The sequence below is a fragment of the Aspergillus luchuensis genome, chromosome 5, assembly GCF_016861625.1.
Source record: "Aspergillus luchuensis IFO 4308 DNA, chromosome 5, nearly complete sequence".
NCBI lineage: Eukaryota > Fungi > Ascomycota > Eurotiomycetes > Eurotiales > Aspergillaceae > Aspergillus > Aspergillus luchuensis.
In genome coordinates, this window is record NC_054853.1 from 2,531,668 (window position 1) to 2,557,888 (window position 26,221).

General features: G+C 49.4%; 8 protein-coding genes across 8 annotated transcripts; 3 read left to right on the forward strand and 5 right to left on the reverse strand.

Moving 5' to 3' along the window:
• Window positions 1-6,817: 6,817 nt before the first annotated feature.
• Window positions 6,818-8,268, reverse strand: AKAW2_50820A (C3HC4 finger protein; the record flags this gene model as incomplete). The annotated part of the gene is made up of 3 exons (XM_041690681.1): window positions 6,818-6,838; window positions 6,906-8,047; window positions 8,106-8,268. 3 exons carry the CDS (start codon window positions 8,266-8,268, stop codon window positions 6,818-6,820), a joined length of 1,326 nt encoding a protein of 441 aa, XP_041544241.1.
• A 2,250-nt stretch (window positions 8,269-10,518) lies between these two features.
• On the forward strand, window positions 10,519-11,444 carry AKAW2_50821S (putative NUDIX family hydrolase; the record flags this gene model as incomplete). The annotated part of the gene is made up of 2 exons (XM_041690682.1): window positions 10,519-10,860; window positions 10,938-11,444. The coding sequence occupies 2 exons, from the start codon at window positions 10,519-10,521 to the stop codon at window positions 11,442-11,444; spliced, it is 849 nt and encodes a 282-aa protein (XP_041544242.1).
• Window positions 11,445-11,631: 187 nt separating this feature from the next.
• On the reverse strand, window positions 11,632-12,632 carry AKAW2_50822A (MutT/nudix family protein; the record flags this gene model as incomplete). The annotated part of the gene is made up of 4 exons (XM_041690683.1): window positions 11,632-11,870; window positions 11,984-12,224; window positions 12,378-12,470; window positions 12,582-12,632. 4 exons carry the CDS (start codon window positions 12,630-12,632, stop codon window positions 11,632-11,634), a joined length of 624 nt encoding a protein of 207 aa, XP_041544243.1.
• Window positions 12,633-13,268: 636 nt separating this feature from the next.
• Window positions 13,269-15,145, reverse strand: AKAW2_50823A (dihydroxy-acid dehydratase; the record flags this gene model as incomplete). The annotated part of the gene is made up of 2 exons (XM_041690684.1): window positions 13,269-14,994; window positions 15,063-15,145. 2 exons carry the CDS (start codon window positions 15,143-15,145, stop codon window positions 13,269-13,271), a joined length of 1,809 nt encoding a protein of 602 aa, XP_041544244.1.
• A 1,052-nt stretch (window positions 15,146-16,197) lies between these two features.
• AKAW2_50824A (HAD family hydrolase) lies at window positions 16,198-16,997 on the reverse strand (the record flags this gene model as incomplete). Its single annotated transcript, XM_041690685.1, has 2 exons — window positions 16,198-16,923; window positions 16,989-16,997. The coding sequence occupies 2 exons, from the start codon at window positions 16,995-16,997 to the stop codon at window positions 16,198-16,200; spliced, it is 735 nt and encodes a 244-aa protein (XP_041544245.1).
• A 1,830-nt stretch (window positions 16,998-18,827) lies between these two features.
• AKAW2_50825S (initiator tRNA phosphoribosyl transferase family protein) lies at window positions 18,828-20,498 on the forward strand (the record flags this gene model as incomplete). The annotated part of the gene is made up of 5 exons (XM_041690686.1): window positions 18,828-19,180; window positions 19,274-19,308; window positions 19,369-19,541; window positions 19,602-20,268; window positions 20,344-20,498. 5 exons carry the CDS (start codon window positions 18,828-18,830, stop codon window positions 20,496-20,498), a joined length of 1,383 nt encoding a protein of 460 aa, XP_041544246.1.
• A 56-nt stretch (window positions 20,499-20,554) lies between these two features.
• On the reverse strand, window positions 20,555-21,488 carry AKAW2_50826A (aldo/keto reductase family protein; the record flags this gene model as incomplete). The annotated part of the gene is made up of 2 exons (XM_041690687.1): window positions 20,555-20,890; window positions 20,973-21,488. 2 exons carry the CDS (start codon window positions 21,486-21,488, stop codon window positions 20,555-20,557), a joined length of 852 nt encoding a protein of 283 aa, XP_041544247.1.
• Window positions 21,489-23,341: 1,853 nt separating this feature from the next.
• AKAW2_50827S (alpha-actinin, sarcomeric (f-actin cross linking protein)) lies at window positions 23,342-25,603 on the forward strand (the record flags this gene model as incomplete). Its single annotated transcript, XM_041690688.1, has 4 exons — window positions 23,342-23,397; window positions 23,575-23,641; window positions 23,738-25,345; window positions 25,409-25,603. 4 exons carry the CDS (start codon window positions 23,342-23,344, stop codon window positions 25,601-25,603), a joined length of 1,926 nt encoding a protein of 641 aa, XP_041544248.1.
• Between the last annotated feature and the right edge of the window lie 618 nt (window positions 25,604-26,221).

The following is a 26,221-nucleotide window of genomic DNA, read 5'->3' on the forward strand; positions in this document are numbered from 1 at the left end:
GAGAAGGAGGAATAATAGTAGTAGTAGTGATGGTGGTAGTGGTAGTGGTCGCAGTAGCAGAGGGCTTTTAAGTAGAAGAATAGTAGACATGGGCAGGAGAAGGAGGTAAATAAACGACAGTCATAATAATATAGGGAACTGACGATAATAATCAAATAATAATGGTAATACTGACCTGGACACGTTGGAGGGACACGGCGGGATTATTTAAGAGGCAGATGACATTTAGGTTCTTTAGGCAACTAAAGTCATCTCTGCCTAGGAATCAGAGTGAGCAAACCGGTTAGGAAAATTGCGCACGAACACCGAAAGGAACGATTGATAGTCCAACCCACCTCGGCGTGATAGTAGGAAGGCTAATTTTCCCTTGAAGAATGGATAGATCGAGAAGGTCAAATCGCGGAGACAAAAAGCGACTAAGAAGAAGGCGGAGAAGAAGAAGAGCGAACAGCAGCAACCAACGCAGCCAGCCAGTTTCCAGCAAGCGGCGGCAGCAGGAGCAGCAGCAACAGCGGTAGCAGTACATTAGTTACTTACCGTAGGGGGAAAAGGGAAAAGGGAAAAGGAAAGGAAAAGTAGTTAGTTAGTCTTCTTCATCCTCTTCTCTTCCTTTCTTTTCTGTCAACCTTTCTCTGTTTTTTTATTTATTTTTTCTCTTTATTTTTGAATTCCTTTTTGGTTGTTCTACTAATGAAAACTAATTTTCACTTCCATTACTTACTTACTTACTTATTACTACTGTACGACTGACTTAACTTTTTTTGACTCTTACCGGTGATACTTGGATGGATGGTATTGATACCAGGAAGAGAGGGGCTGGCTGGTCTTTGGCTGGCTGGAACTGGCTTGACTGGCCCTTTCATAATCACCATAAAACGGTTTCACCGCGGTAATTTTCCGGTATTGGGGTAAGGATGACTTGGCGGCTATGGCTGCCTGTAATTACCAGAATCACCACGAAAGTGACCAAACTCGGGTAAGGATACGGATGGGGGTTGGTAAGCCGCAGTTTTCGGTAGCCTGACGATTTGCGGGCAGTTGCCTCGTCGACTTTGTCCCACTCGCTGTTCTCCCTCCAGTTTCTCTCAAGGGATCAACCTGGTAATTGCTCTGGGATGATCATCTGGTGAACTTTGAAGATCGGTCCCGATCAGTCCTTTGCCTATATCATTTCCTTCTCACATTTCTCTTCTGCTGTCCCCTCTCTCTTTCCCCCCCAAACTCCGAATAGAACCGCATCGTGGCGAGGTTTTGTTTCTCGGTCCCCGGCCTTGTGTGGCGCCGCTTTGCTACCACTATACTACTAAGAAAAGACGGCTCCGTACTACTTACTAACTATTGCTCCTGCCTCAATTCTATCTGCCTGTGATCACGGCTTCCAAAGACACTTCGGCAAGCTCACTTTGGATGGTTCAAAAGTTAATGGTCTGTGTCTCGACGGTTTGCTAGCAATAGCCGATCGACTTCCCCTCCCCTCGAGCGCCACATCCTTCCAGGCAGGGTAAATTGGATATCATAGTATGCTACCGACTCGGTTACCACCAAAGCTGCCCACGCTCCGGATCTCCCTTCTTATGCCTTCTTTCCTTGTTCCTTCCCACTCTCTTTCTCTTTCCCACCCCCCCTGGTCCCCTAAATCTCCACGAGGGTCGTGGCAAACTTATCTGTCACCCCCTGTTTCAATAGTCTCTAATTACCATCTATCTTATGACGGTCCTCCCGCAAGAATTCGAGGAGTTGGCAGACAAACCAAAACAAACTTTAGCTGAATTGGCGATGTTGATGCTAGGATGATTTGGGGAGGACCACATTTACCGGAGCTCCTTGCATGCAGCAGCCTGTGGGCATACTTGACTCGACCCTCATCGCCACTAAAACCAACAAGCTTAATTCCAGGAATGAGGATGCTGTTGCCCTTGCTTTATAAGGTGTGTCCCCCTCCCTTGACGAATCCACAGTTTCTCGAATTCGCGCCCACGCGGTGCTATTCGATCTTCACCGAGACAACGGATGCTACTGCTGCTGGTCGCCTGAGCGGCGTTTAACCTCCGACCTGTTTGATTTGCCGCACCAAGGCTGCGGTTGACAGCGTCGAACCACAACCCTGTTGGGAACCACTCTTAAGGGAGTCGCTGCCTGATCTGATCATGAGCAAAAATGTCCGTGTTTTGCCATAGCCACAAAACCCCCTCCCCGCCAACAATGGATTCTACAAGCCTTGGCCTATAGGGGTCAGAAAATGACAAACCGGCAAAGGCCGGTTTTCATTCCCGGTTGTTTCCCCTCTTCACCGGGTACGTACTGAGCAGACTAAATAATCGGGATTGCCCTTGCATGGACACCGCTACTCTGGTTCGGCTTCGAAACCTACATAGAGTTGGTGACACTTTGCAACAGTACAGCAACGCACTGTTTGCCTCTTGGACAGGAGCACATTTATGTAGGTCAGTTGTTATCAAGTAAGTGCACGAGCACGGCTACCGGCCGACTCCAAGTGCTGCCGAACCGCTTCATACCGACGGTAGCTAGTCAATAGTAGAAAAAACATGTCTCATGTGGGGACCGAATCGCGATCAGCGCGCCACGTTCAACGTCGGAAAGGCTTGAGCTTGAGAGATGGCCAGGTGTGATTCAGGGCTTGATCGACCTGCCGCCCCAGTGAGGCTGGTAGTTTATCAGCTAGTGGTGTGGATCAGTCGTATAAGAGTGGGACGGTCTGCCTTTAACCTCGAGGTGGTGTTGCTATACATATGGCCTCATATCTGTCAACACCCCCAATCCTAACTAGAGCAATCGGCGTACGATTGAATATTTGTCAGTGCTGTCTCCCTTGGACAAAGCCCAAGATTGCATTGACAGGCACCTCTAGCTTGTCGTGATACATATGTCTGACATAAGACAGGCAGACAGACAGACACACTTACTACTAAATGAGCCAGGTACTGCAGATACCAGTGCCTAAAAGTAAGGACATTATGACAGGCCCGTCTTTCGATCGTTTGGGCGCTGCCCGCCTGACCGATATTGGGCCCAAGGGGGCCGTGCAGACACAGCCAGTTCAGTCTGTACGGATTTCGCAGCGTTCCCACAAGCCTTCTGAGATCACACGCCTACCTATATCCGACGTTCCATGGTAGTACACCCCCTCTAACTTGCCACCCGGCGTGGAATGACCTGTCATTGCAAGGCTATCGTTTAAGAATCACTGGTACCGCATGTCGACTGGCAGGTACTATTGGGGCGGATACTTTCTTCCAGGTTTCACGGCGTGGTGATGCTCCAAAAGTGTGAACCAAACTCTCTGCGCGCTGGATGGGTGGAGGAAGAGTCGGATAGCATCCCTTTTCGCAGGTATATATTTGGGTACTATGAGCCTACAACGGGCTGGAAATAAGCGATCTACCGTTCACGCATCGATACGAACCAGATCCGTACAATTGGTGACTACAATTGGTAATGACACAAGACGCCCTAGGAAAAACCAGCAGAATACAAAGGCGAAGATACTGCTAGTGCGGCTCAATGCTTACGAATACGGGCTTGTCAAGGCCAAGTTGACAAGCGAAAGGAGGACTCCGAAGCTAGTCATTGAACCACATAACATATTGTTTTCACTGCCTAGCCTTGCTAGGTTAGGCTATGATATATCCCATTGGAGACCAAAATTTGAGTCACCCAAGGCTATCGATTTCCATACTTTGGTAGACGATAAAGCTATTGACACCAATCCAGACACGTCTGACGTTACCATGATTTTAGGTAATGGAAAGGATAGCTTATATTTGCAGTGGTATAGATCTTCTTATGCACACCAACGCCTGGAATAGGTCGACCAGGTAACGGTCTACCTGTGGTGCTGACCTATTGGATTCCAATTACCAGGAAGGCGAAGTGGAAAATGTTTCACTTATCTACAGGACTAATGGAAAGCTATCATTGCAGATGCCCCCTTGGTCAAGAGCAGTAGTACAATGATGATATCAAATCACAGCCATGATAAACAGCTGGTAAATCATGTTTGAAACATAACACTCAGACCTCTGTATTGAAGCATCAGCATGTATACCTGCATTGGAACAGCAGCAGCTCACCATACCTGTTTGCTCATTCCCTACCAGTTACAGATGCATGATCTTCGACGAGCAATCGCCACCTATCATAACATGCAGGGATGTGTTGCAACTCTAAGACAAACAGTTCAACGAGAGACACAGCGACCAACGGTCAATGCGCATACATACTACATAGTACGCAGACCGGCACGAGCAGAGAGGCAAAGACCGGTTGATAGGGTCTGTATGGACTATCAAATAGTAGTGTATAAGAGGCAATAGCTAGACCCTGGCTGGCCTAAAGATAGTTTGTTTTCGAAGTGATGGCCAGTTAGCTACCTCGACTACGGCCTCCTTTCTCCTACCGTGGCTTGCAGACTGGCAAGCTCACTGGCCAGATACTTCCCCAAGATCCAAACCATGAAAACAATGCCTCCCCGGTTCTTTGCTAGTGGTTGCCTTTTCCCATGCGGCCCATGCACGTTGCCGGGGGATGAAAACCCTGGCTTGGCGGTCCCATTCTGGGTCCTTGATCGGGCAATTGGTCCAGGGCTGGATGGAGGCCCTGCGATGCACCTCGCCGTGTTGGATCTCATCCCTCTGTCCTCTTGACCTTGAGGGGGGTTTCCCTTGACCCCTTTCCCTCCCACGTATTCAATTGCTTGCTATTCTTGTAACTCACATTGACTGAGCCAAGGTGAACTAACTATCCTTTTCAGTTTCTTTCTGACACTAGACCTTCTTTTGCCCGTGATCACAGGACCACATACCCCCCATCTATTCCATTTCTTCATCCAGAAAGCTTCCACTCATCTATCCATACGCTGTGCTTCCATACCAACAATCCCACTCTCTCAACCCCTCCGGATAATACTGAAAGAACAACCTTGCCCCGCCGCTGGACTAATCTGTGGTGGTCCAGCTCACTGCCAAGTCAACTGCACAGTCTGCCAACTCCCGTCACGCCAAGCAGGTGCCCTCTCAAGCGCAGCAGTATCCCCGATGGGTCAATTAGCCACTCGTCAGCACCACTGCAAGTGATAGGGAATCCCACAGAAAGTTCATCTTAATGAGAGGACCGCAATTTTTCCTTGTTCGTTTTCCAAGAGTCCCAGCGCATCAAGCAGAGCCAGCGCATGCACGCCGGTTTAAACACTCGTGCAGCACACGCACTGGGAGGTTCTGCAGAGAAACTGCTCATCTCTGACATGGCCTAGTGAGCCTACTCGCAGCTTCAGATTTAAACCTTCTGGTAATGCATATGAGCCCGATATTCTGCGACGATGAAATGCGTATGATTCGGGATTCCAGAAGAGCTGTGGGGTGGGAAACAATATCGGCTTCTGCGCCATTGTTTGATGAAGAGTCAACTGTATCGGAATGTCATATGAAACCTGTGCAGCTTGAATAATGCGATTGATTCATGAAAAGAGATGATGAGTACTGTATCTTGCTTTGTCCACCATTAACTACTCTTTCTAGTCACAGAATTAATAACACTAACTACATCCGCATACTCTCTCTGCATATCCCCCAACCAACTCTCTGCATCAGAATACCCACCACGCGAACAGAATGAAAGCCTTTAGTAAAAGGAACCAAACACCTCGGGGAAAAATAATGCCTATTAAAGCATCCATAACCACCCCACTAAGTATTTACTCAAGCCAGTGTGACACTGCCCCAGCAAAAACAAGGAATAACCTAGATACAAACAACCAATGAACAAAACAACCCTCGACTGATGATACACCTTCAATTCCCCCGCAACACTGCCCCTAACCTGATAGATATCCATCTTCCCGTCCTTCAACCCAGCAAATATCTCTCTAATCCTTAGTAAAGAAAAACACCATAACAAATAATGTAAGAAACGAAGGATAGGTAGGTATACAAGCCCGCCCTTCTCCCAAACCAAGACCAAACCAAACCAAACCAAACCGAATGCCTGCCAATGAAACAAAACTGCTAAGTACTAAATCCCCAAAAAAGGAAGGAAACAACAATAAGTTCATTCACCGTCCTTCCAACCACGGTAACAGCCGAAAACGCCACTCAAGAATTAATCAAAATCCACTTTCCATCCATCCATCGATCTATCCATTCCCTAAGTACGTACTTACTTTATAAGTATTATAAGTACTCCAACTAATTAAAGAGACAATAATATTAAGTAGTAGTATTAAATCGATCTCGATCACCCGTTGGTCATGATTGGTCGATCTATCTTAACCACAAAACCACCATCGACGCCCTCGAGTTTCAATTATCCGGTTTTCCATGGAGGAGAATTTACATCTATTCTATGCCACATTCCTCAAGCCTCTTTTTTTTTTAATTTCCCGGCTTTGTGTTTTTCTTTCTGCAGAAAATTCGCCTGATCGAGGCGTGGAATACGAGGTTCGGTGCGGGTGTGTATGTAGGTACTTTGTTTTTTATTTGAGAATCTAGATTGTGGCTCTTTATTGTAAGTCTTATCTGGGTAATACCAATGTAGTCGTGGTATAGCATAGATGACTCATACTGAGTATGGTGAATTTATCGACTCAATTTTCTTTTCTAGATCTGGACATGAGCTATATTCTAATGCACTAAAGAAATCCCAATTTACTCCAAACCTGAAACTCCCGAGTATGCAAAGCCAGCCACATACTGTGTGTCTCTCAAGCGCACACACCAATAAAGCCAGGGCAGTAAGTAGCAACTAGTACCAACTAACCAGCGATGTGTATCGGTACATTGAAGGTGCCATAGCACTGCATATGTTAAGAAAGGAAGATCCGCATCTGTGTCCCCAAGTCAGTGTGAGTAATATTCAAAATTCTCGGGGAGTTTTGAAATATGGCCCTATACCTTTTGCCTCACAGGCGCTCGGCATATCACACACGGGGGCTGACCCCCAAGCACGCCTCGTTCCAGGACGCTGCTTGGAATTTGGATCTCGGCACACCATCGACAGAGGACAGCATGGCCGCAAGGAAGCAGTACCGTATCAACGAGTTGGGTGAAGCAAACCTTGCATTCGAGTGATACTCGCATTTCGTGCGCCTCTTTTGGTTCGGGGCGGCCGTCTTTCGCATTGTCAAGACTTGCGGATGGCTTCGTGGGGTTGGTACCAAGCCCCTGGCGCTGACGGAGCAAGCGCTGGCGTTGCAGCTGCATATGAGCCTCCACGATGGCCTGCGCAGCCTGCTGGTTGTGTGGATGGGCGTGGAAATGTGCTCGCCGAGCAAGCTCTAGCCGCTGCGGAAGAGGGCGCCCATATCTGGGGGTTCCCGCATTCATCGAGCGTGAAGACGGCGTGCCAGTTGCTACAAAGTTGGCCGACGATGACTGGGCAGGCGTTGTAGCTAGTGAAGCACTATAGGCGCCATTGTCATGTTCTTCAAGATAGGGCGGCATATGAGAGAATGGACCAGATGCATGCGAATGTTGTTGAGCTTGCGACTGCTGATGATAACTTGACGACGTTGGCCCTGGAGAAGCAGCAGTATGGGCTGGGTGCTGTGTTCCTTGCTGGGTCCTCGCTGATGGGGGCACGTAACCTCGAGGTCGAAGTGTTGGCGGAACCACTGCAGTGGATGATGTCGAATCGGCGTTGTTCGGTGACGCGTCGTTCGGTGAGATGGCAGATACTGATTCCGGCGTCGTCATGGACATTGCTGGTCGGGTGTTGCTTGAACGCGGGTCTCGCTGGGGGTAGGCAGGAAGGCCGCTGTGTTGATTCTGTGGAAGTGAGAGAGTTCGTGTATGAGGGTATGCGAATGAGCGACCTCGATCTCCACCAGGAATATAATCCAGTTGATGACCGATATTGCTCGGCTCCCCGTAGTACTGGTTCGGCGTGTAACGGGGCATTGTTATGACGCCATTGCTCAAGTATGAGAAGTAGGTTCTCGGTGGTGTTTGCTGTGAAGTGAAAGAATCTGTTTGGTTTGAGGCAGCATTGGCTGAGAAGGTGTTTGGAGCCCCAGACAGACTCGCGACCGTAGGGACTGGAAAGCATTCTGTTATTTCACTTGTAAACAACATCACTTGCATCGTTGTACTGACCTTCTTGATGATATGTCGGACGCGGCACGTCAGGAATGATGTCCATTACGTCTTGGGTGTTAGGCTGGGCCAAAGTGGCTGAAGTTGGGGTGTTTTGGAAGTTGGTATCGTTGGGAATCGCCGTGGGAAGCCCTTCAAAAGCAGGCCGACTCGCAGAGTCCATGAGTAATTGTCACCCTGACGCAGGCGTAGGAGTAGTGTTCCCTGGATGTGGTACGCTAATGGCGCATCAGCTAGTAGCTACACGCTTCTAGCTTCTATCAAGCGGGAGTTGTCTTCTCACGAATAGGAGGCTCATAAACATGTACCGATGAAATCGCAATCGACAGAATACAGGGTTTAAAAGGCTGTGACAAACACAAGAAGCGTAAATGGAGATAGTATACTAAGGTGGAGATGTGTAGAAGCGGTTCGCTTCACTAGAGCAGAGTAACTAGGAATAGTGAGTGGTCATCCCAGTGGGTTTCCTGGCAGTGGACCACGACCCAGCAGTGAAAACAGGCAATCGGATTATGCCTCCTTCCGCTGCATCAGACGATATATCCAAAGCCCTATCACTTTCACAGTGACTGGGGGATTCTTGCAGCTTCCTGAAATAAGTATCGGTAACAGTCCACACCCATATAGACCATTGATAGGATATGTAGTCTCAATATGTCGAGATGGGGAGTGCTTGTCAATGCAGACTGAGAAGTGATGACTGGATAAACATAACCCGCAACTAATAGCTTAATGCAGGCAGGGATAGGGAGTGAATGCATACATGCTGTATCGAAGTTTGCCTTCCTGTTGTCCTACTACCGCCGAATATCGGTCGGGCCGTTTGGCTGGTTATCGCGATTATATTATCTGCTGAAGGGAAAACCCATGAAAGCGGCACTTTCCAAAGTCGATAGAAGCACCAGCGTCTCCGCAACAATCCTGCCAACAAGAGGCTGTGTCCAGGCTGTTCAATGTTTCGTACTGGCCACCAAATTCAGATTGTGTTTGAGATCATGATCTGAATGAGCCAACGATGTAATGAAGACACCACGAAGCAAGCGAGCAGGTGTGAGACCGTAGTCGGGGAGAAGCAGGAATCCAAAACAGGAAACCCAAATGGCAGCTGAAGCTTAACGCCGATGGATTCCCGGTCTCTCCTTAGTCGGACCAACTCCCAGCTGAGCCTGAATTCTGGCTTCTTGGGTTCCCAGTGGAGTTGGACCAAAACCTCATCGAAACGCAAGAGGCTTGAGGGGAAGGAAGTCGAAACAAGAGAAGCTTGGAATCACTGGAAGACCAGGCGCATAGGCAATATGGAAGCTTTCTAGAACGACAGCAACAACGGATTACAAAGGGGTAGAATGAATCATGGAAGGAGTTGCAAACAGGCTGACAACGAGCAGTAGCACTTCGGGGACCAGATCACCGATCCAATCGGACTGGAAGGCTAGTTGCAGGGTAGATGGTAGTATGAGTAGGAAGAGAGGGAGAGAGAGACGGAGAGAAGAGGCTGCAAGATGGAGGACAAGCTTCCGAGAGTCTCACAAGAATAGGGAGAAAAAGAAAAAGGGAGGAGAGCAGAGGGGAGAAAGAGAAGAAGAAGGAGAGAGGGAGGTTGGATTGGGGAGGGTGTCAGTGAGAGGTTGAAGAAGAGGCAGTCAGTGTCACCGTCGGACCCCGCAAGACACGGCGATCCGTTGGATCCATTCCTGGAAAGCAATCGGGGACTGGTCAAGTGATATTTAGAGGAAGGACAAAAGTTAGTTGATGAATGGTACTTTGTACCTGGTCGAGACGATTGGCATTAAGGATACTAACTACTACTACAATGTCTTGGGTTGTTGATCCAATAGCCAGTCAAAGAAAGCTGTTCGGACTTGGGACTTGGACGAAACAAGAGGCTACTCCGGCGTTCAGTCCCCGACTTTTCCTTTTGTTGACCATCCATCATCGGAGGTATCCCTAACCGATCAAATCGATCAATCGATCCCTCCATCCATTCATTCATCCTTGTCTTGGGGAGGATCGGAGGAGCCACCGCGTCTAGACTTTGGCCCGACGAGGGCAGTTCGGACACTGCGGAAACAAGCTGCGAAGCCGACGACGTCATGCCCTTCTCCGTCTCTCCCCTGAAAACTTTCCCCTCATGTTCCCTTCAATCCATCCCCGATAGCTCCAATAGCTTCAATAGCTCCTCCCCCGACCCTCTTACTACCACTGGAAGAAGACCCTTAAGATAAGGCTCATCTGTATATCGCCTGTCTTTACTACATGACTTCAACGCTCTCCGATTAACGTTAAGCGCCCGTCCCTCTTCCTCCGCCCGTTCCACACCTCGGCTCGGTTCATGACGCCCGCCCGGTGGCTATCGGCGTCTGTGCGACATACGCGACCAGCTCTCCTCCTTCGCTGCCTGCCTTTGACCCTCACAATGTCCTTCTCCACCTTTACCATTCCTCGCAATCTAGACCACAATGGCTCGGCCACGCTACCCGTCTCCTGTCCGGCAGACCTGTCTCGTGAAGATCTGCTGCGATTCCCAGCTTTCCGTATCTGGCTTACCACCTTGCAACACTCCTTGAGTCGCCAGCAACAACCCTCCCACGAGTTCTCCAAAGACCCCTACGTCCTGCGGAAAATAGATATCCAGAGTGTGGACCGCTTCGGTGGTGGCCGTCTAGGCTTCTTGAAGTTCAAAGCGGAGGTGTCAAATGAGAATGGAGAGACCCTCCCGGGAAGCGTGTTCTTGCGCGGTGGCAGCGTAGGCATGCTGGTAAGCGAGCTACCTCTGTTTATCGCCTACTGACAACGTTGAGTTCTAATGCTAACGCTGCTTCTCTCTCTCCTTAGCTCATACTTCAACCAGACGATGTGCCTCCATCGGCAGAAGACGAGAAGCGTGCCATCTTAACCATCCAACCTCGTATCCCCGCGGGTTCTCTTGCGTTTCCCGAAATTCCAGCCGGCATGCTTGATGACAGTGGATCGTTCGCTGGTGGTGCAGCAAAGGAGATTCAAGAGGAGACAGGCTTGACAATACCACAGGAGGAGCTAATTGACATGACATCGCTGGCTCTGCAGTCCGTGCCACAAGAGGGCGAGACGTTGCAAAAGGCAGTGTACCCTTCGGCCGGTGGGAGCGACGAGTTTATTCCCTTGTTCTTATGTCAGAAACGCATGTCGCGCAAGGATATTGATAGCCTGCAAGGACGACTAACTGGGTTACGACAGCATGGTGAGAAGATCACGTTGAAGGTGGTACCGTTGCGCGATCTATGGAAAGAGGGTCTGCGGGATGGGAAGACCCTTGCCGCGTGGGCTCTATACAAAGGCCTCAAGGAGGAGGGGCTGCTGTAGGCGGACTTCACATTCCGCAGCTGTTTGTGGGCTCTAATACTGGAAGCAGTAACACTCACACCAATGTAAATACATCGCATTCGACAGTATATCGACTCTAACGGCAGTGCCGTCAGAATACCATAGGATGTACAGATCCATGGTACGGGACGAAGACGGAGCCAAAGCTGGAACATCTACATACAGCTCAAAGCTTGAATCTCTTCGCAAGTTCGATACCCTCGGCTATTGTGCCCACCCGAGCATCAATGGCATATCCCTCCCGCTCCAGCTTCTTCATGTCCTCAAATAACGAAGACAAAGGCACAGTGAAGCACTCAATGAATTCGTTATCTTCGAGCTGGGGCTTCGGGTTCTGGTTCTCCGGCAACGACATATCCACCCGGACATGCACCATATTGAGATTGGTATTGCAGAACCCAGGGTCTGTAGACACCGTCAGTCAATACCCCAAACAACCCAACTTGAAACCATGCTCGACAGGTACTGTAGTCTAGTCTAATCCGAAGAGGGGTAAAGGAAAGAAAGTAAAAACTCACCATTATACATAACACTACTAGTCTGCTCCGCCACACCAACGTAACCCGTCTCCTCCTTAAGCTCCCGCACAGCGCACTCCTCCACCGTCTCATTAGGATCAATCAGTCCCGCAGGAACCTCAATGACCACCTTATCGATAGGTGGACGGTACTGCTTCTGCAGGAGCAGTTCTGGCCCGGTTTCCTTGTTGAGGATTGTCACGATTCCAACGCCGTCAATCTCGCAGTTTGCGGGGCGGGTCTTGAAGCAATTAGCAAGCATACAGATAACTAGTATATAACTTCTCAATGCAGGGCTATCACTTCACCCCCAAAAGAAAGAATGCTTCGATTGGAGACCACCAGCAGAAATGCCATCTGGAAGAAAGTTGTAGGGAGGAAAGTAATTTCGTACCTGACGCTCCGCAGACTCCCACGTCCTCTCAACACCATTAGGATCCGTATACGACGACATGACCAGTCGAGTCCATTTGGCTTCTTTGGGGTCCTATAAGAGAAGAATTACCTATCAGTATAAATCCATTCTTCATATATCAATCCCCTTATATAACACTATAAGTTATGGAAAAAAAAAAACCATATATCCATTAATACATACCAACGGACCCCTCGACAGCAACTTCGACCCGGCGTATTTGGGATCGGACATGTTGGCACTTTTTACAAGCAGAGGGTGCAGGGGAAACAAATTGGTGGTAAAGATATCGGATAGAGCGGGTCTATGTCTAATGGGTTTATATGGAGAAGGTGTAAAAGATTAATGATTGTAAAGGTAGGGAGTAAACAACTGGTCTCGGGTGGACTGACGTAGCAGGAGGGGAAACTAAGCTGGTCACTGAGGGGGTCACCAACCGTATTGGGTTAGAGGGCTAGCCCTTATCTTATCGGGTTGGGGGAGCTGGATTTGGATCTGGATTGAGAGGTTGAGGTTGGGTTGTGTGTGGATTATATTAAAGAGAGGTTGGTTGGGGTAGGAGGTCATTGGTGTTTTGGGAGGATAGGTTGTGTGAAAGTGTGTGTTTGTAATGGCAGGTTTATGTGTGTGTTGTGGTGGTTGTATTTGGGTTGAGAAGCATCGATGCTGAATGTAGATAGTAGTCATCTGGTCGGACTACTATATTGCAGGATGGCAACTTGATGATTAATTTAGGAGCAGCGTTGGTCGATCATATAAACATTAATACGTATAAACACGGTAGTTTTATAGTAGGAGCAATCATGTGTCTGGTCCAATATATATTCTCATTAAACTAGCTACTCAGAGGAAAACTAAGTAAGTTCCAGCTTAGATTGGCCCATCCGTCACGCATCCATGACTCGCGTCGCTCACCAGCTTCGCATACTTGCTTAATGTCCCCTTCTTCGCCCGAGGCTCCGGTGCCCTCCAAGAAACTCTTCGCTTTTCCATCTCTTCCGGGGCAATCAGCAGATCAACCACTCTTAGCTCCGCATCAATCACGATCCGATCGCCGTCCTTCACCAGGGCGATGGGCCCGCCCTCCATAGCCTCAGGCACAACATGCCCGATCAAGAAGCCATGACTACCTCCAGAGAATCTCCCATCAGTGAGGAGCGCAACGTCCTGACCTAATCCGGCACCCATGATGGCTGAGCTGGGCTTGAGCATCTCAGGCATACCGGGACCACCCTTGGGTCCTTCGTATCGAATAATGACGACGGTTTTCTCGCCCTTCTTGATCTCACCTCGCTCAAGAGCCTCGATGAAAGCATCCTCATAGTCGTAGCATTTGGCGATACCTTCAAATCGAAGACCTTCTTTACCGGTGATCTTGCCAACCGAGCCGCCAGGGGCCAATGACCCACGGAGGATCTGCAAGTGGCCGGTTGGCTTGATGGGATTACTTAGGGGGCGGATGATAGGCTGGTCAGGTGTGAAGTCGGGCCATGAGGCTACATTCTCTTTCATGGTTTTGCCAGTGACAGTGATTCCGGAGCCGTCGATAAGGCCTTCCTTGAGCAGGAACTTCAGCAGTGCTGGCGTGCCCCCGACTTTGTACAGGTCATGCATGACATACTTGCCGGAAGGCTTCAGGTCGGCCAAGAAAGGTGTCTTGTCTGACACGGCCTGGAAGTCATCGACGGTCAACTTGATCCCGACGGAATCAGCGATGGCGATCAAGTGCAGTACCGCATTGGTGCTGCCTCCAAGAATATTCACGACAATCATGGCATTCTCAAATGCCTGCCGCGTCATGACGTCCTTGGGCCGAATATCCTCCTTCAGCAGATTCTTCACTGTCTGGCCAACATCCTCACACTCTGCCCGCTTACGTGGATCCTCTGCTGGCGTACTGCTACTTCCAGGGACCGTCATACCGAGAGTCTCGATGGCCGTGGCTAGAGTATTGGCAGTATACATCCCCCCACAAGCACCAGCACCGGGGCAAGCGTGTCTGATGATATCGAATCGTTCCTTTTCGTCGATCTCACCAGTGAGATACTGGCCATACGACTGAAAGGCGCTGACCAAGTCAAGTGGCTTACCCCCCGCACTGCAGCCGGGCTTGATACTACCACCATACACCATGATACTCGGGCGATTAACCCGGCCCATAGCCATCAACACACCTGGCATGTTCTTATCGCAGCCAGGCAGCGAGATGTTAGCATCGTACCACTGGGCGTTCATGACCGTTTCAATCCCATCGGCAATGATCTCTCGGCTCTGTAAACTGAAACGCATGCCAGATGTGCCCATACTAATGCCATCAGAGGCGCCAATGGAGTTGAAACGCATGGGGACCAGGCCGGCTTTGGCGACCGAGTCACGGACCAGCGACGACAAATCCATCAAGTGCATATTACAGGGGTTCCCTTCGAACCACACTGATGAGATTCCAACTTGTGCTTTGGACATATCTTTCTCTGTCAGACCGGTCGCGTAAAGCATCGCTTGAGATGCACCCTGGGACTTGGGCTGTGTGATCTTGGAGGAGACTTTGTTCAGTGTTTCGTCGGCATAACGGTGTGCGTTTGAGGAGAGAAGACGACTATATTGACATAACACGATTCACCGTTAGCATCATGGGTATTTGTACGAACTGTAGGGTATACGAACGAGGATGATTTTCTTTGTGATGGCATCCGTCGACCAAACGCCAGAGCTCTGGCAGCTCGGGACGGAGTGGTAGATGTGATCATTTTCTAGCCTGTATGTAAAACACACCAGAAAGGATATATGACTTGCTGCTCTTTCAGGGAATAGAAGTGAGCCAGACGAAGCTGCAGGTCAGGTTATATACCATAGTCTCAGGGGCCTTCGAAAAGCCTGACCGAGAGTGGCCATAGTTCAAGTGAGTCATTATACCCCTGTAATATCTGAAATATCGGCCATTACTTGCTTAGCCCATGTAGCCAGGTAGCACAGAGCCATTACAAAGTAGAAACAGCGGACTTGCGAAGAATTATGGTCATTGGACGGAGAAGGACAGGAACCACCTTGTTCTACTCCGCAATGGTCGAAGGATCAAATGGTTGCATGGGTGCATCTCCAATCAAGACGCAGATAATGCAGCCGATTATCCGAATGCCAGACACTCATGTATGTCTGGCAAGAAATAAGCCGGGTAAGGGTCTGGGGATAAGCAATAAAGTGATGGTCGAGGTCGTCTATAGATCCTTTGGAGCGATCCAGGCCCACCCGGCCGGAGTCGAGTCGCAGCTCCCCGGGTGGATACTCATCCCTGCGATCACTCATAACAGTTCCGTAGGTTGCTACTATGCACTGTGTTTATGTTGGGGGTGCTTGAGCTTTTGTTAATTTACTCTGGAATAGGACTTGTACTACTGTAGTTTTACTTGAAGGAACACAGTGATAGATAAGCTCTATTTGATTGTGCAGGCAGCAGGCGCCCAGGGAAGTACCTTAAATCCATGAATACCTCTCTATTAAAGACATTGAGTAACGATGTAGATATCCCGGTCATGAAGCGACTTATGCAGATGATACAGATAAGTCGTATGGGTTATCAGACGACAACTCCCCAACAAGGTGAGTGATTGTTTTCTGCGCGATGGACTAAGGTAACTCGGTCGTGTAGAGGACCTGAGGCATAGACTAAGCGGCGTCTGAGACGTCACCATGTGAAATGAAGGAAGTGACCCAAAACCCCGGAACGGCCAGCGCGCTTGCTATCGTGACTTCATGCTCATAATCGTAACTGGCGTACAAAATGGCCCCATCTGCTAGAGATTCAGGACTCCTCGATTTCGGAGAGACATTTCTGGAATTCGCTCCAATCCTTCATGATAACCTTGGCACCCAGCCCTTGCAAAAGTTGGGACATTTCCAACTGCTTGGCGTCACCGTGGTAGCTTCCGACATAACCAATGACTGGGATTCCAGCACGAATGGCACTGAGTGCACCAGACTTGCTGTCCTCGACAGCGACCACCTCTTCGGGCTTCTTCTTGCGCACTTCGAGGGCATGGATGTAGATAGCCGGATCCGGCTTCGAAGTTGGCTTGGGAAGAGAGGTGGCTGCGCTGAACACGGCATCTTTGTCGAAATACTTGTCCTGTCCGACCTTCGTGATCGAAGCACGGACACGGCGCAAAGCAGACGAAGAGACCACTGCTAGACCATACTTCTTGGACTCGAGAAGCTTGTCAAGTTCAGCGTTAACACCCACACATGGCTGAGCTTTTTCAGTCAGCTTGGCGATGACCTTGTCCTCCTCCTTCTTCACATATTCCTCGAGCTCCTCCTGTGACAACTCGAACTTGTACTTGGCCTGGAGGGAGACCATCATTCCTCGAAAGTTTTGACCCACAAAATCTTGGATAAGCTGCTCTCCTGTGTAGCGATCCGGGATATTCTGCTTTTCCAAGATTTCATTGGCGAGATCGGCACACGCCTCGAAGGCCAGCTCTTCCGAGAGGACGAGGGTGTTGTCGCAGTCGAAGAAGATCTCAGTAATCTACAGTCAAAGTTCGTAAGCACATTGTGTTCATGCCAACATCGCATGAAGAATTGATAGCTTACCTGCGGCATGATGTATGCAGGTCTAGTAGATCTTTTCTTAATTGAGATCAAGAATGTTGCACAGCAATGACAGTAGAGGAACGTTTATGAAACAAAGCGAGATAGAGGTCAAGGTGGGGACCGATGTAAGGTGGAAGAGGATATGACAGGAAAGGAGACTGTTGTCTTTTTCTAATTTGTAGAGGAAGGAAGGACACGAAAGGTCTGTGGGTGAATTATCTGAGAAAAGTGACAGAGGAAGAGGGGCAGGAACGAGGGTATTCACTTTGTTTAAGTAGTATTGGAAGGGACCAATACAAAGGAAGCCAGCGGGTGAAAGGGGTACCTAGTAGTTATGGGGAACTCAGCCACGGAATGAGTAGGCTTGAACCCACTGCCCGTAATAGATATCCAGTAGAACCGAAGAATGACTAGAAACCCCCGAGGGAATCCCCAATTCCTGTTGTACACAATCCCGGTGTCCAAGGTAGGAGCGGGGTGCCGGCCCTGACTTCCCTGAGATCATACATTTGAGAAAACACCCATGACGTTATCAAAAGGCCGAATTCTAGTACTAGTGAAAGATGCTAAACCGATTCAGGCAAGCACCCGCTGCCATTCGTCGTTCGAATCGCGCTCGGATGCCCCTCTTCCTTTCCCGTTGAGGCATAGCGGTATCACCCCATGGAAAGGCACCGAATCCTCTCTGCCCATTCTTCTCGCCTTCAATTTCCGGTTCCTTTTCTGTCGACGCCTCAAAAGCCCAATGATGAAGCGCAGAGCCAATCGATAGGATTCCATGGCATGTTTATCGACATCCCATGTGCTGGGGGCGCCATATTGCAGATGTGGAACCGTTTTGTTCCTCTACTTTCTTTGCTATTCACAACGATTCTTTCCCCTGTTAGGTAGGCAAATCGTATCGGCAGAAGTGAGAGAGTTTTGTGCTCCTTACCGTTTATTACCAAACTTCACTTACTACCCAGTACCGTATCATGCTAGGTAACCTTTCATACCAGTCAGTCACCGGGTGTGCTCATGCGAGGGGGGTATACTCGGTTACAGTCTTCCTTAGAATAATGCCTGGAACCTCGTCCGTTGACTATGTACGTCTCCCGGAGCACAGTATTCCATTCAGTTACTGCTAGGTCAATTTGTTTCCTGCCTGGACTGAGCAATAATACGTCGCCAAGGATCGGACCATGCGTAACTCTCTGTACGCCAGGGCATTACCCGGGTACCCTCAATAATACTAAGCTGTAGTAAGATAGAGACACCCTGCGGTCGGATGAAACCGTGCCATGAGGGAATTATCGTATACTAATGCAACTGTTCAAGCCAGTTGTTGCGAAGACGGGACGATGAAATTCGAATACAATACTTGAGAGTGCTCGGGCTTCATCCGTCATGAGTAAGATATCTACTATCAAAGACTGCAGCTAGTTATAAAAACTCCGAAACTATAGCCGACAATACATAGTATTGTTTACTACCACATGTTCCTGGAATCATCCTCCAAGCATGTATGTAGTCCCCCCTGTAGGTACCATCGATGGCTCTGCTCCACCCCGCGTGAGGATGGCGTTCGACTTGTCGGCACCGGCCTTAAATGTGGGCCGATCGTTGGCCGGCGAGGAAATTCTAATGGCGCTTGCATTAGAGCCCCTCATTATTATCGATCGCATTTGATCCCATTATTCTCATTACCACTAGGGACGTCAAAGCCAAGTGTGATATTGTTTCCTGCTTCCCGAGGCATACTGTAACCAGATTCGTGAATTTTACGTACCAGTGTCTGATTCTACTGCGAATACGACCCGACAGCTGGCCCTCAAGCCAATACAAAGCACTCCGGGCAACATGGGATCTGCTTCTGGTTCCGATCCCTACCCCGTGTCTATTTCGTCCCTTCACTTCCCCTCCGCAGAGCAACAATCGATTTCTCAGACGCTATCTGCATTGCGACGATCAGCTCTCTCCGTCACCAACCGACTGCGTTCCATCGAAGCCGACGCGGCCTTTGTCCGTGAGGTCGCAGCCCATTACGACCTTCCTCTCATCGCCAACGAAAGATGCGGGAGCTGGTACATCCCTCCTGAAGTCAAGTCTGGCAGTGCGTACTTCAAGAGTACAGATGGTCACACGGGCCAGTGGGATTTCAGCTTTCGCAGACTAAACTTGCAGCTTCTACCAATTGCCAGGGAACATGGAGGGTCAGTGATCCTGTCATCCATCTTTTCCTGCCATCCCTGCTGATCGTTCTGCTTCGGGCTAACTGAATGGCTGACCCTTATTCGTTGATACAGTTGCATTATCGTGGATTCCACGCGCCGGGGTAAATGTAAGTACCCAGCTAACCCCTCAATGTCATTTGTGCACTGATTAACGACGTATGCGCCAGTGATGCCTGATGCCCTGTCTAAAACTGTTCCGATCTGGTGTGCCGTCATCAACAGGGCGCTATTTCCATCTGACACTGCATATCACGCGGTGAACTTTCCGCCAAATTATCTGGGCGCCTCTGAAGAGTCCCAGATTGAGCGGAGGATTGACGGCTTCGTCAAATCCCTCGAGGTAACTCATTCTCTGCTGTGAAATGACCCATAACTCCCATGTGTGCTGATAGGCTACTAGGACCTGAAACTCGATCTGGATGAACTCAAGCAGCAACTTGGAAAGCCTATTCGGGTAGCATGGGCCAACCGAGCCTATTTTCATCCGACAGATCTGCATAAAGGGGATGACTATCGCCTTTTTGTTCTCTGTTCCGCATCGAAAAGGGTCCATGGCGCAGAAATGTCTGAAGGCGGCTATATCCAAGGAGCAGGAGATGACAGCGAGAGTTGGGCCTATGGGCTAACCCCTCCTGTCTTTTGGGCTACTAAAGCGACCCTGTTCCAGCACTCAGAAGAAGATCTCCCGACCGTAATCGAGCAGCTGGTAGAGGATCACAGTAAAAAGAATGTTGATCAGAGAGCGATACGCATTGCCCCAACACGAAACTTATATCTCAGCCAAACACACCCTCAACTGAACAACGGCAGCATGTTTGATCTGGTCATAGATTGTAATGCGAGCGCAGAAGGGGCAGAAGAGAATGCGAATCGCCTGAATCTCGGTTGCGGATCTTCTAAGCTTGGAAGCCGTGACCTGCGCAAACACCTGGACAAGGTCCAGGACTTCGTCAAGTCCCGTATGAGCGCAGATCCATCACGGTCATTGCTGGTGACATGTGAGACTGGTAAGGATCTTTCTGTTGGTGCTCTACTTGCAATATTGTGTCTGTTCTATAACGAGGAAGGTAAGTCTCTCGTCGATCTGTCAAACCGTCTTGTCTATTCTATAAGGTGTCTCTACAGTACTAACAATACGCTAGGCGAGTTCACTGCTGTTCCAACCAACCAACTGATCGGCAAACAGTTCATTCGTCAGCGGCTCGCTTGGATCACATCCTCCAAACATGATGTGAATCCCTCGCGGTCTACGCTTCAATCGATCAATGCCTTCCTCATGCAACGCCCAGATTACTAATACCTTGAAGAAATGAATCTGAAAATCACAATTAATTATGTCTATAAATGGACGAACTACTCGTTCTCGACGGCCTCGACAATAGCGCCACTGCTTCCCTGGTCAAGAGCATTAAGCACCGCCATGTCCTCCTCGCTGATGTCGAAATCAAACACATCAGCGTTAGCCGCAATCCGGTCTGGGTTGTCGGTTTTAGGAAGTGGAACCCATTCCTTCTGCAGCGCGTAGCGTATCAGGACCTGCTGGGTCGTCTTGTTGTATTTCTTGGCCAAGTCCACGAGTGTAGGATCATTCGCTTTATAGTTTCGCACAATGGGGGCATAAGACTCGACAACGATTCCGTTCTTCTTGCAGTATGCATCGATCACGCGTTGTTGGCACCAAGGATGGAGCTGTGCGATTCAATGAGTCAGTCGGATTCTCTTTCTATTGCACCGCAGCGACCAAACAGAAAAAAAGTATGGGGGTACTAACCTCGATCTGATTAACATGGGGCGGCCAGACTTTCGCATACTCCTTCATTTCTTCAATGTGCTTCACTCCAAAGTTACTGACACCGATACTCTTAGCCTTGCCCTCCTCCAGCAGCCTCTCCAGGGCCTGCCATAAGTGCTTGCGACCCGACGAGCCAGACTTGGAGCTATGAATCAGGAACAGATCAACGTATCCGTCCGGGCCACCGATCTTCTCGACGCTAGCCAGCAGTCTCTCATAGGTTGCCTCGGGCGAGCCCGCTGGGCTGAGGATTTTGGTAGTCACGAAAATTTCATTGCGGGGCAGGCCAGAGGAACGGATGGCGTCGCCAACCTCTTTCTCATTTGCATAGAACTGAGCGGTATCAATGTGCCGGTAGCCAACTTCGAGGGCCTTAAGGCAGGACTGCACGCATTGTGTGGAAGGTGACCGATAGACGCCGAAGCCGAGGCGGGGTATTTTGACGGCGGAATTTGGCAGTGGTACCTCGTCCGCAAAGGAGTAGTTGGCCGGCATAATGAAACAAAAGAATTCGGAAATGGCGAAGCGAAACAAGCTTGGGGAATCTGAGATGTTCGGTATGAACAGGCGCAAGGTAATCAGTAGTCACGGAGTGAACCCGGAGAATGACTGACAGGGAGAGGGGAAGCCGATTAAGTTGAGCTGGATGTTTCGCGCGCGCGGGCCCCATCACGCCTCGGCGAATCCGATGATATCATCAGCCCACCCCTTTGCCGCTTGTGTCTCCGGCCTCATCTGTTTTGATCTTCGTATACTAATCTGTATAGCAGGAACTATCTACATACTATGATGTATTCAACATACTTGGATGAACTGAGACAATTACATCAATTCTCATTCTGGCGAGACATTCGGTCTTTGCACCCCCGCACGGATAGGGAGCTTGTTGTTCAAGCTGGAAAGATGGCTAAAATTATGGGGCAACTGGTATCCTCGCCCTTGCATCGGGAAAGGTAAAATGTAGGTTTCTACCACGGTACTTTTCTCGCGTGTGCCCTCCATGTTTATCCCGGCATTTTAAGACTTGTTTTACTGGGGTTGTCTTTGTGCAACCATACAGCCAGCAAAACATCGTACCCCGAATCGTGGATATGCCCTCCGGCAGACGCAGACGAACTAGACATCCATCCATAGCCGGCAATGATCACGCCTTCAGGTTGGGCGACAACATGAGAAACTAGTAACCCCTCAATCGTCTTGCAGTTCCATCGACATTGGTGGATTGAAGTCAGGTTGGTGGGTCACTCAAGAATTTGATCAGCGTCGCTTCGGAAAATTGAACATGGATCATCCTCCAGAGCCGTGCTATTCATATCGCAAGAAAGTCTACGAGTCAGACACCACTGAAGCCCGTCTCACCTGCATATCCCCTGGTTGGGCAATCCTTTCTTCGAACCATTGAAGTAGGACTGAAAGAAGACAAACGCCTGCAGAGTAATAGTGGATGGATGCCCATGCGGGAAAACTTGAGTGCTACGGTGCTTCTCTCGACTCTGAATGGTCATTAAGCGCCATCCTTCCCCTGAACTACTACTAGTACTATTAGGACTGTACTATAAACAGAAACCGGGTCAACAATTGATATGAAAGAATTCTCTTTACGGGATTTGGACGGACATAAATCGACGCTAGATGATAATTCTTGGGCAAGCAATGCGAGAGAATGGGGCGAATTTACTTTTAGAAATTCTCCGATGATAGAAGACTGTGTGGCTGAAGAATGGAGAATGGACGATGAATGAATGAATGGATGAATGAATGAACGACTGGACGGGGGGATGGGATCTGAACCTACCGGCAGCAGCCGACCGGGCAGGACCAGCGGCGGTTGCTGTGGGGGTGGAAGTTTGTTGACAGGCCCTCTTCCACTGCACGGGAGGGACAGAGACAGAGAGGGAGGGAGTGAGAGCCCCTTAAAAGCAATGAATGGGGCCTACTTTTTAAGTGCTTAACTGTACTAAGGCAAGGCTACTAAACTAGTAGTCTCCCTCACGCTCCAGGCTCCAACTAGCAAATTAATCAACTAAATTTCCTAGTTTCCTACTCGATGATTATTCATTCTGCTTATTTCTTTCTTTCAACTCTGCGCCCAACCGCCGACTATCTATCTAGGCGATTCGATCTCTTTGAAACCGGCGAATCGCAGCCCACCCCTTCCCACTCGTTCTAGTCACCTCCGTCCTGAAGATCCTGCCTTTTCTATTCAAGTCGGTCTCCGTCGGCTCCATCCATTAACTCACTGGATACCAGCCTCCAGATAGACAGCAAACGCTCCCTCAGTCCGTGCTTCAATCGCCCAATTTCTCCCCGCCCGCCCTGGATGTTCTCAACCACCCTCGCCATCCATCATGTTGACAGTTGAAAAGCAGTGGATTAATGTGCAACAGAAGACCTTCACCAAATGGTTGGTTCCCTTTCTCATTCTACCCTAATTGCATGCTGGGGAAGAGAGGCCTTCTCCAAATTACCCCTCTTGCCCTCACATGCCCCGAAATATTTTTTTTTTCTTTCGCTGTTTCTTTGTTTTCCCTCTTTACGAACTCTCCCGAAATTGAGTAGGCTGACCCTAGTTTGTCTGCAGGCTCAATGACAAGCTGAAGGTGCGGAAGATCTTCATCGATGACCTCGTGGTCGACCTTTCCGATGGTGTAAGTACACCCCTGCTTTCGTCCTTGTTCGGGCGCCAACCCCTGCGGCGAACTGAGGGAAGCTCCGGTTGCTAATGATTCTTATCGGAACTTCAGGTTATCCTTATTCATCTACTCGAGATCCTGGGTGGAGAGTCACTTGGTCGATATGCCTCGAAGCCTAAGTTGCGGGTACAGAAATTCGAAAATGTCAACAAGAGTCTCGATTTCATCAAGGGAAGGCGGATCCCGATGACGAACATTGGAGCAGAGGATGTTGTGGATGGAAATCGGAAGATCATTCTGGGCTTGATATGGACACTCATTCTGCGATTCACGATCAGCGACATCAACGCGGAGGGAATGACCGCGAAGGCGGGTCTCCTTCTGTGGTGTCAACGAAAGACTGCTTGTTACGAAGGAGTGGAAGTCCGGGACTTCTCCACTAGCTGGAATGATGGTCTGGCCTTCTGTGCCCTTCTGGATATTCATCGCCCAGACCTGATTGACTTCGATGCTCTGGACAAGAAGGACCACCGGGGTAACATGAAACTTGCCTTCGACATCGCAGCTAACGAAATAGGCATCCCTGACTTGCTTGATGTCGACGATGTTTGCGATCAAGCAAGACCTGATGAGAAGTCGCTTATGACATACATCGCTTATTGGTTCCATGCATTCTCGCAGCTGGAGCGTGTCGAGAATGCCGGACGTCGGGTGGAGAAATTCATCAACAACATGCATGGTGCATGGGAGATGCAAAATTCCTACGAGCGGAGAATGAGGGAACTCTTGCGTGTTATCAGAGTGCAACGCGAGGCATGGAAGAACTCTTCCTTCGAAGGCACATACAAGGACGCGAAAGAGCAAGCCCACCAGTTCTCCTTGTATAAAAGGAACCAGAAGCGCCAGTGGGTTGCAGAAAAGTCGGATCTCGCAGCCCTGCTCGGTAACATCAAGACCAAACTCAGCACATACCGATTGCGCCCTTACCAACCGCCAAAGGAACTAAGTCTGGAGGTTTGCGATGAGGAGTGGGAGGGCTTGACTCGTGACGAGCACGAACGTAGCCAGCTTATTAACGAGACCATTCGGGATATCAAGAATGCCCTCCGCCGATCGTTTGCAGACAAAGCCAACGATTTTGCGCTAACGTTGAAGACCCTGTCTCTGGCAATATCTGGTCTCGATGGTGATGTAGAAGACCAATTAGCACATGTCAAGAGACTCAATGACAACCTCCCTCCCCTCGATGCGTTCTTAGATACCATTGCGGCTCTGGACGAGCAATGTGCGGAGGCGAATATTGAGGAAAACGACTACACCACATATACTTTAGATGAACTCTCTTACGAGCTGAGCTTGGTCAAGTCCAGCATCTCCAAAAAGCTGGCATTCCTTGACAATCAACTCGTGGCTCGGAACATGACCAACCTGACCCCAATTCAACTGGAGGAGTTTGAGTCTGTCTTCAGACATTTCGATCGCGACGCTTCCAATACCCTTCATGAGCTTGAATTTTCGGCAGCCCTCGCCAGTCTTGGCCTTGTATATGATGAAGAGGAGATGCATGATGTCTATGTGGAGACATGTGGACCAGCTCGACTTGCGCAAAATGCCGGTGTCAGCTTTGAGCAGTTCATCCGATTCATGGTCAGCGTCACTGAGGATCAAAACACGGCCGAGCAAGTCTACCAGAGTTTCCGCGAGGTTGCGGATGGCAAGGTATGTTATCCCATCAGAATGGCAAAGTGTTGCGTTTCATTCATAGTCTGACTTTTGCATTAGCCTTATGTTACGGAGCTCGACCTTCGACACTCTCTCATTCCCGACGAGGTAATCGAACATCTAGTCCAGACTATGCCGCCGCACAACGGACCGGATCTTCAAGAAGACAGAGACCTTCCCAAGTATGACTACATCAGCTTCATGGAGAAGATGATAGAGCATAACAACAGCGACCCTGTGAATGGTGGGAATTGATGGGCTAGTACGTTTGCATTGCACTGCCGGAGTTTTGTTTCCTTTCTGATTCGGTCCTCTTACCTCTTTTCATTTGCTTGTCACCTTTCTGAAGAGTCTTGCTGGAGGTTGCTTTTGGTGTTTTCTGGAGCAAAAAGGGAGGGTTGTGTCTTCGGTGAGCTTTCGACCATGCATACAGGACTATGAGCCGAGGCGTCGTTTCTCTTCCTTTTTGCATTACAGCCATGAGTTTCTCCTTGTCTGCGCCTCTCTTCCTGCCATTGGGCTCTCGACGGTTCTGAGCGGGCACGCTTGGCTTCCGGGGAAGAAGTAGTTTACATATACACACGTTCCCAACAAAGCACTCATTCCAATATAATGACAACTGTCCCTGTAAATAGAGTACGGTTTCGCGTCAGTAGTCCATCGAATCTTAAAACATTCAGATTACACACCACCAGTATTTAGAGGCAGGCAGATGGCCATCTGTATACTACGGACTTTGGTCACGTGATTCTTCTGCTTGGCCGGGCGGTCTGAGCAGGCACGGTCCGGCATGGATCTATTCCAAGCTCATCTCCGACCTTCATTCAGCTTTCTACTGTCCATCCATCAATTCCCACTGCACACCTGACCACA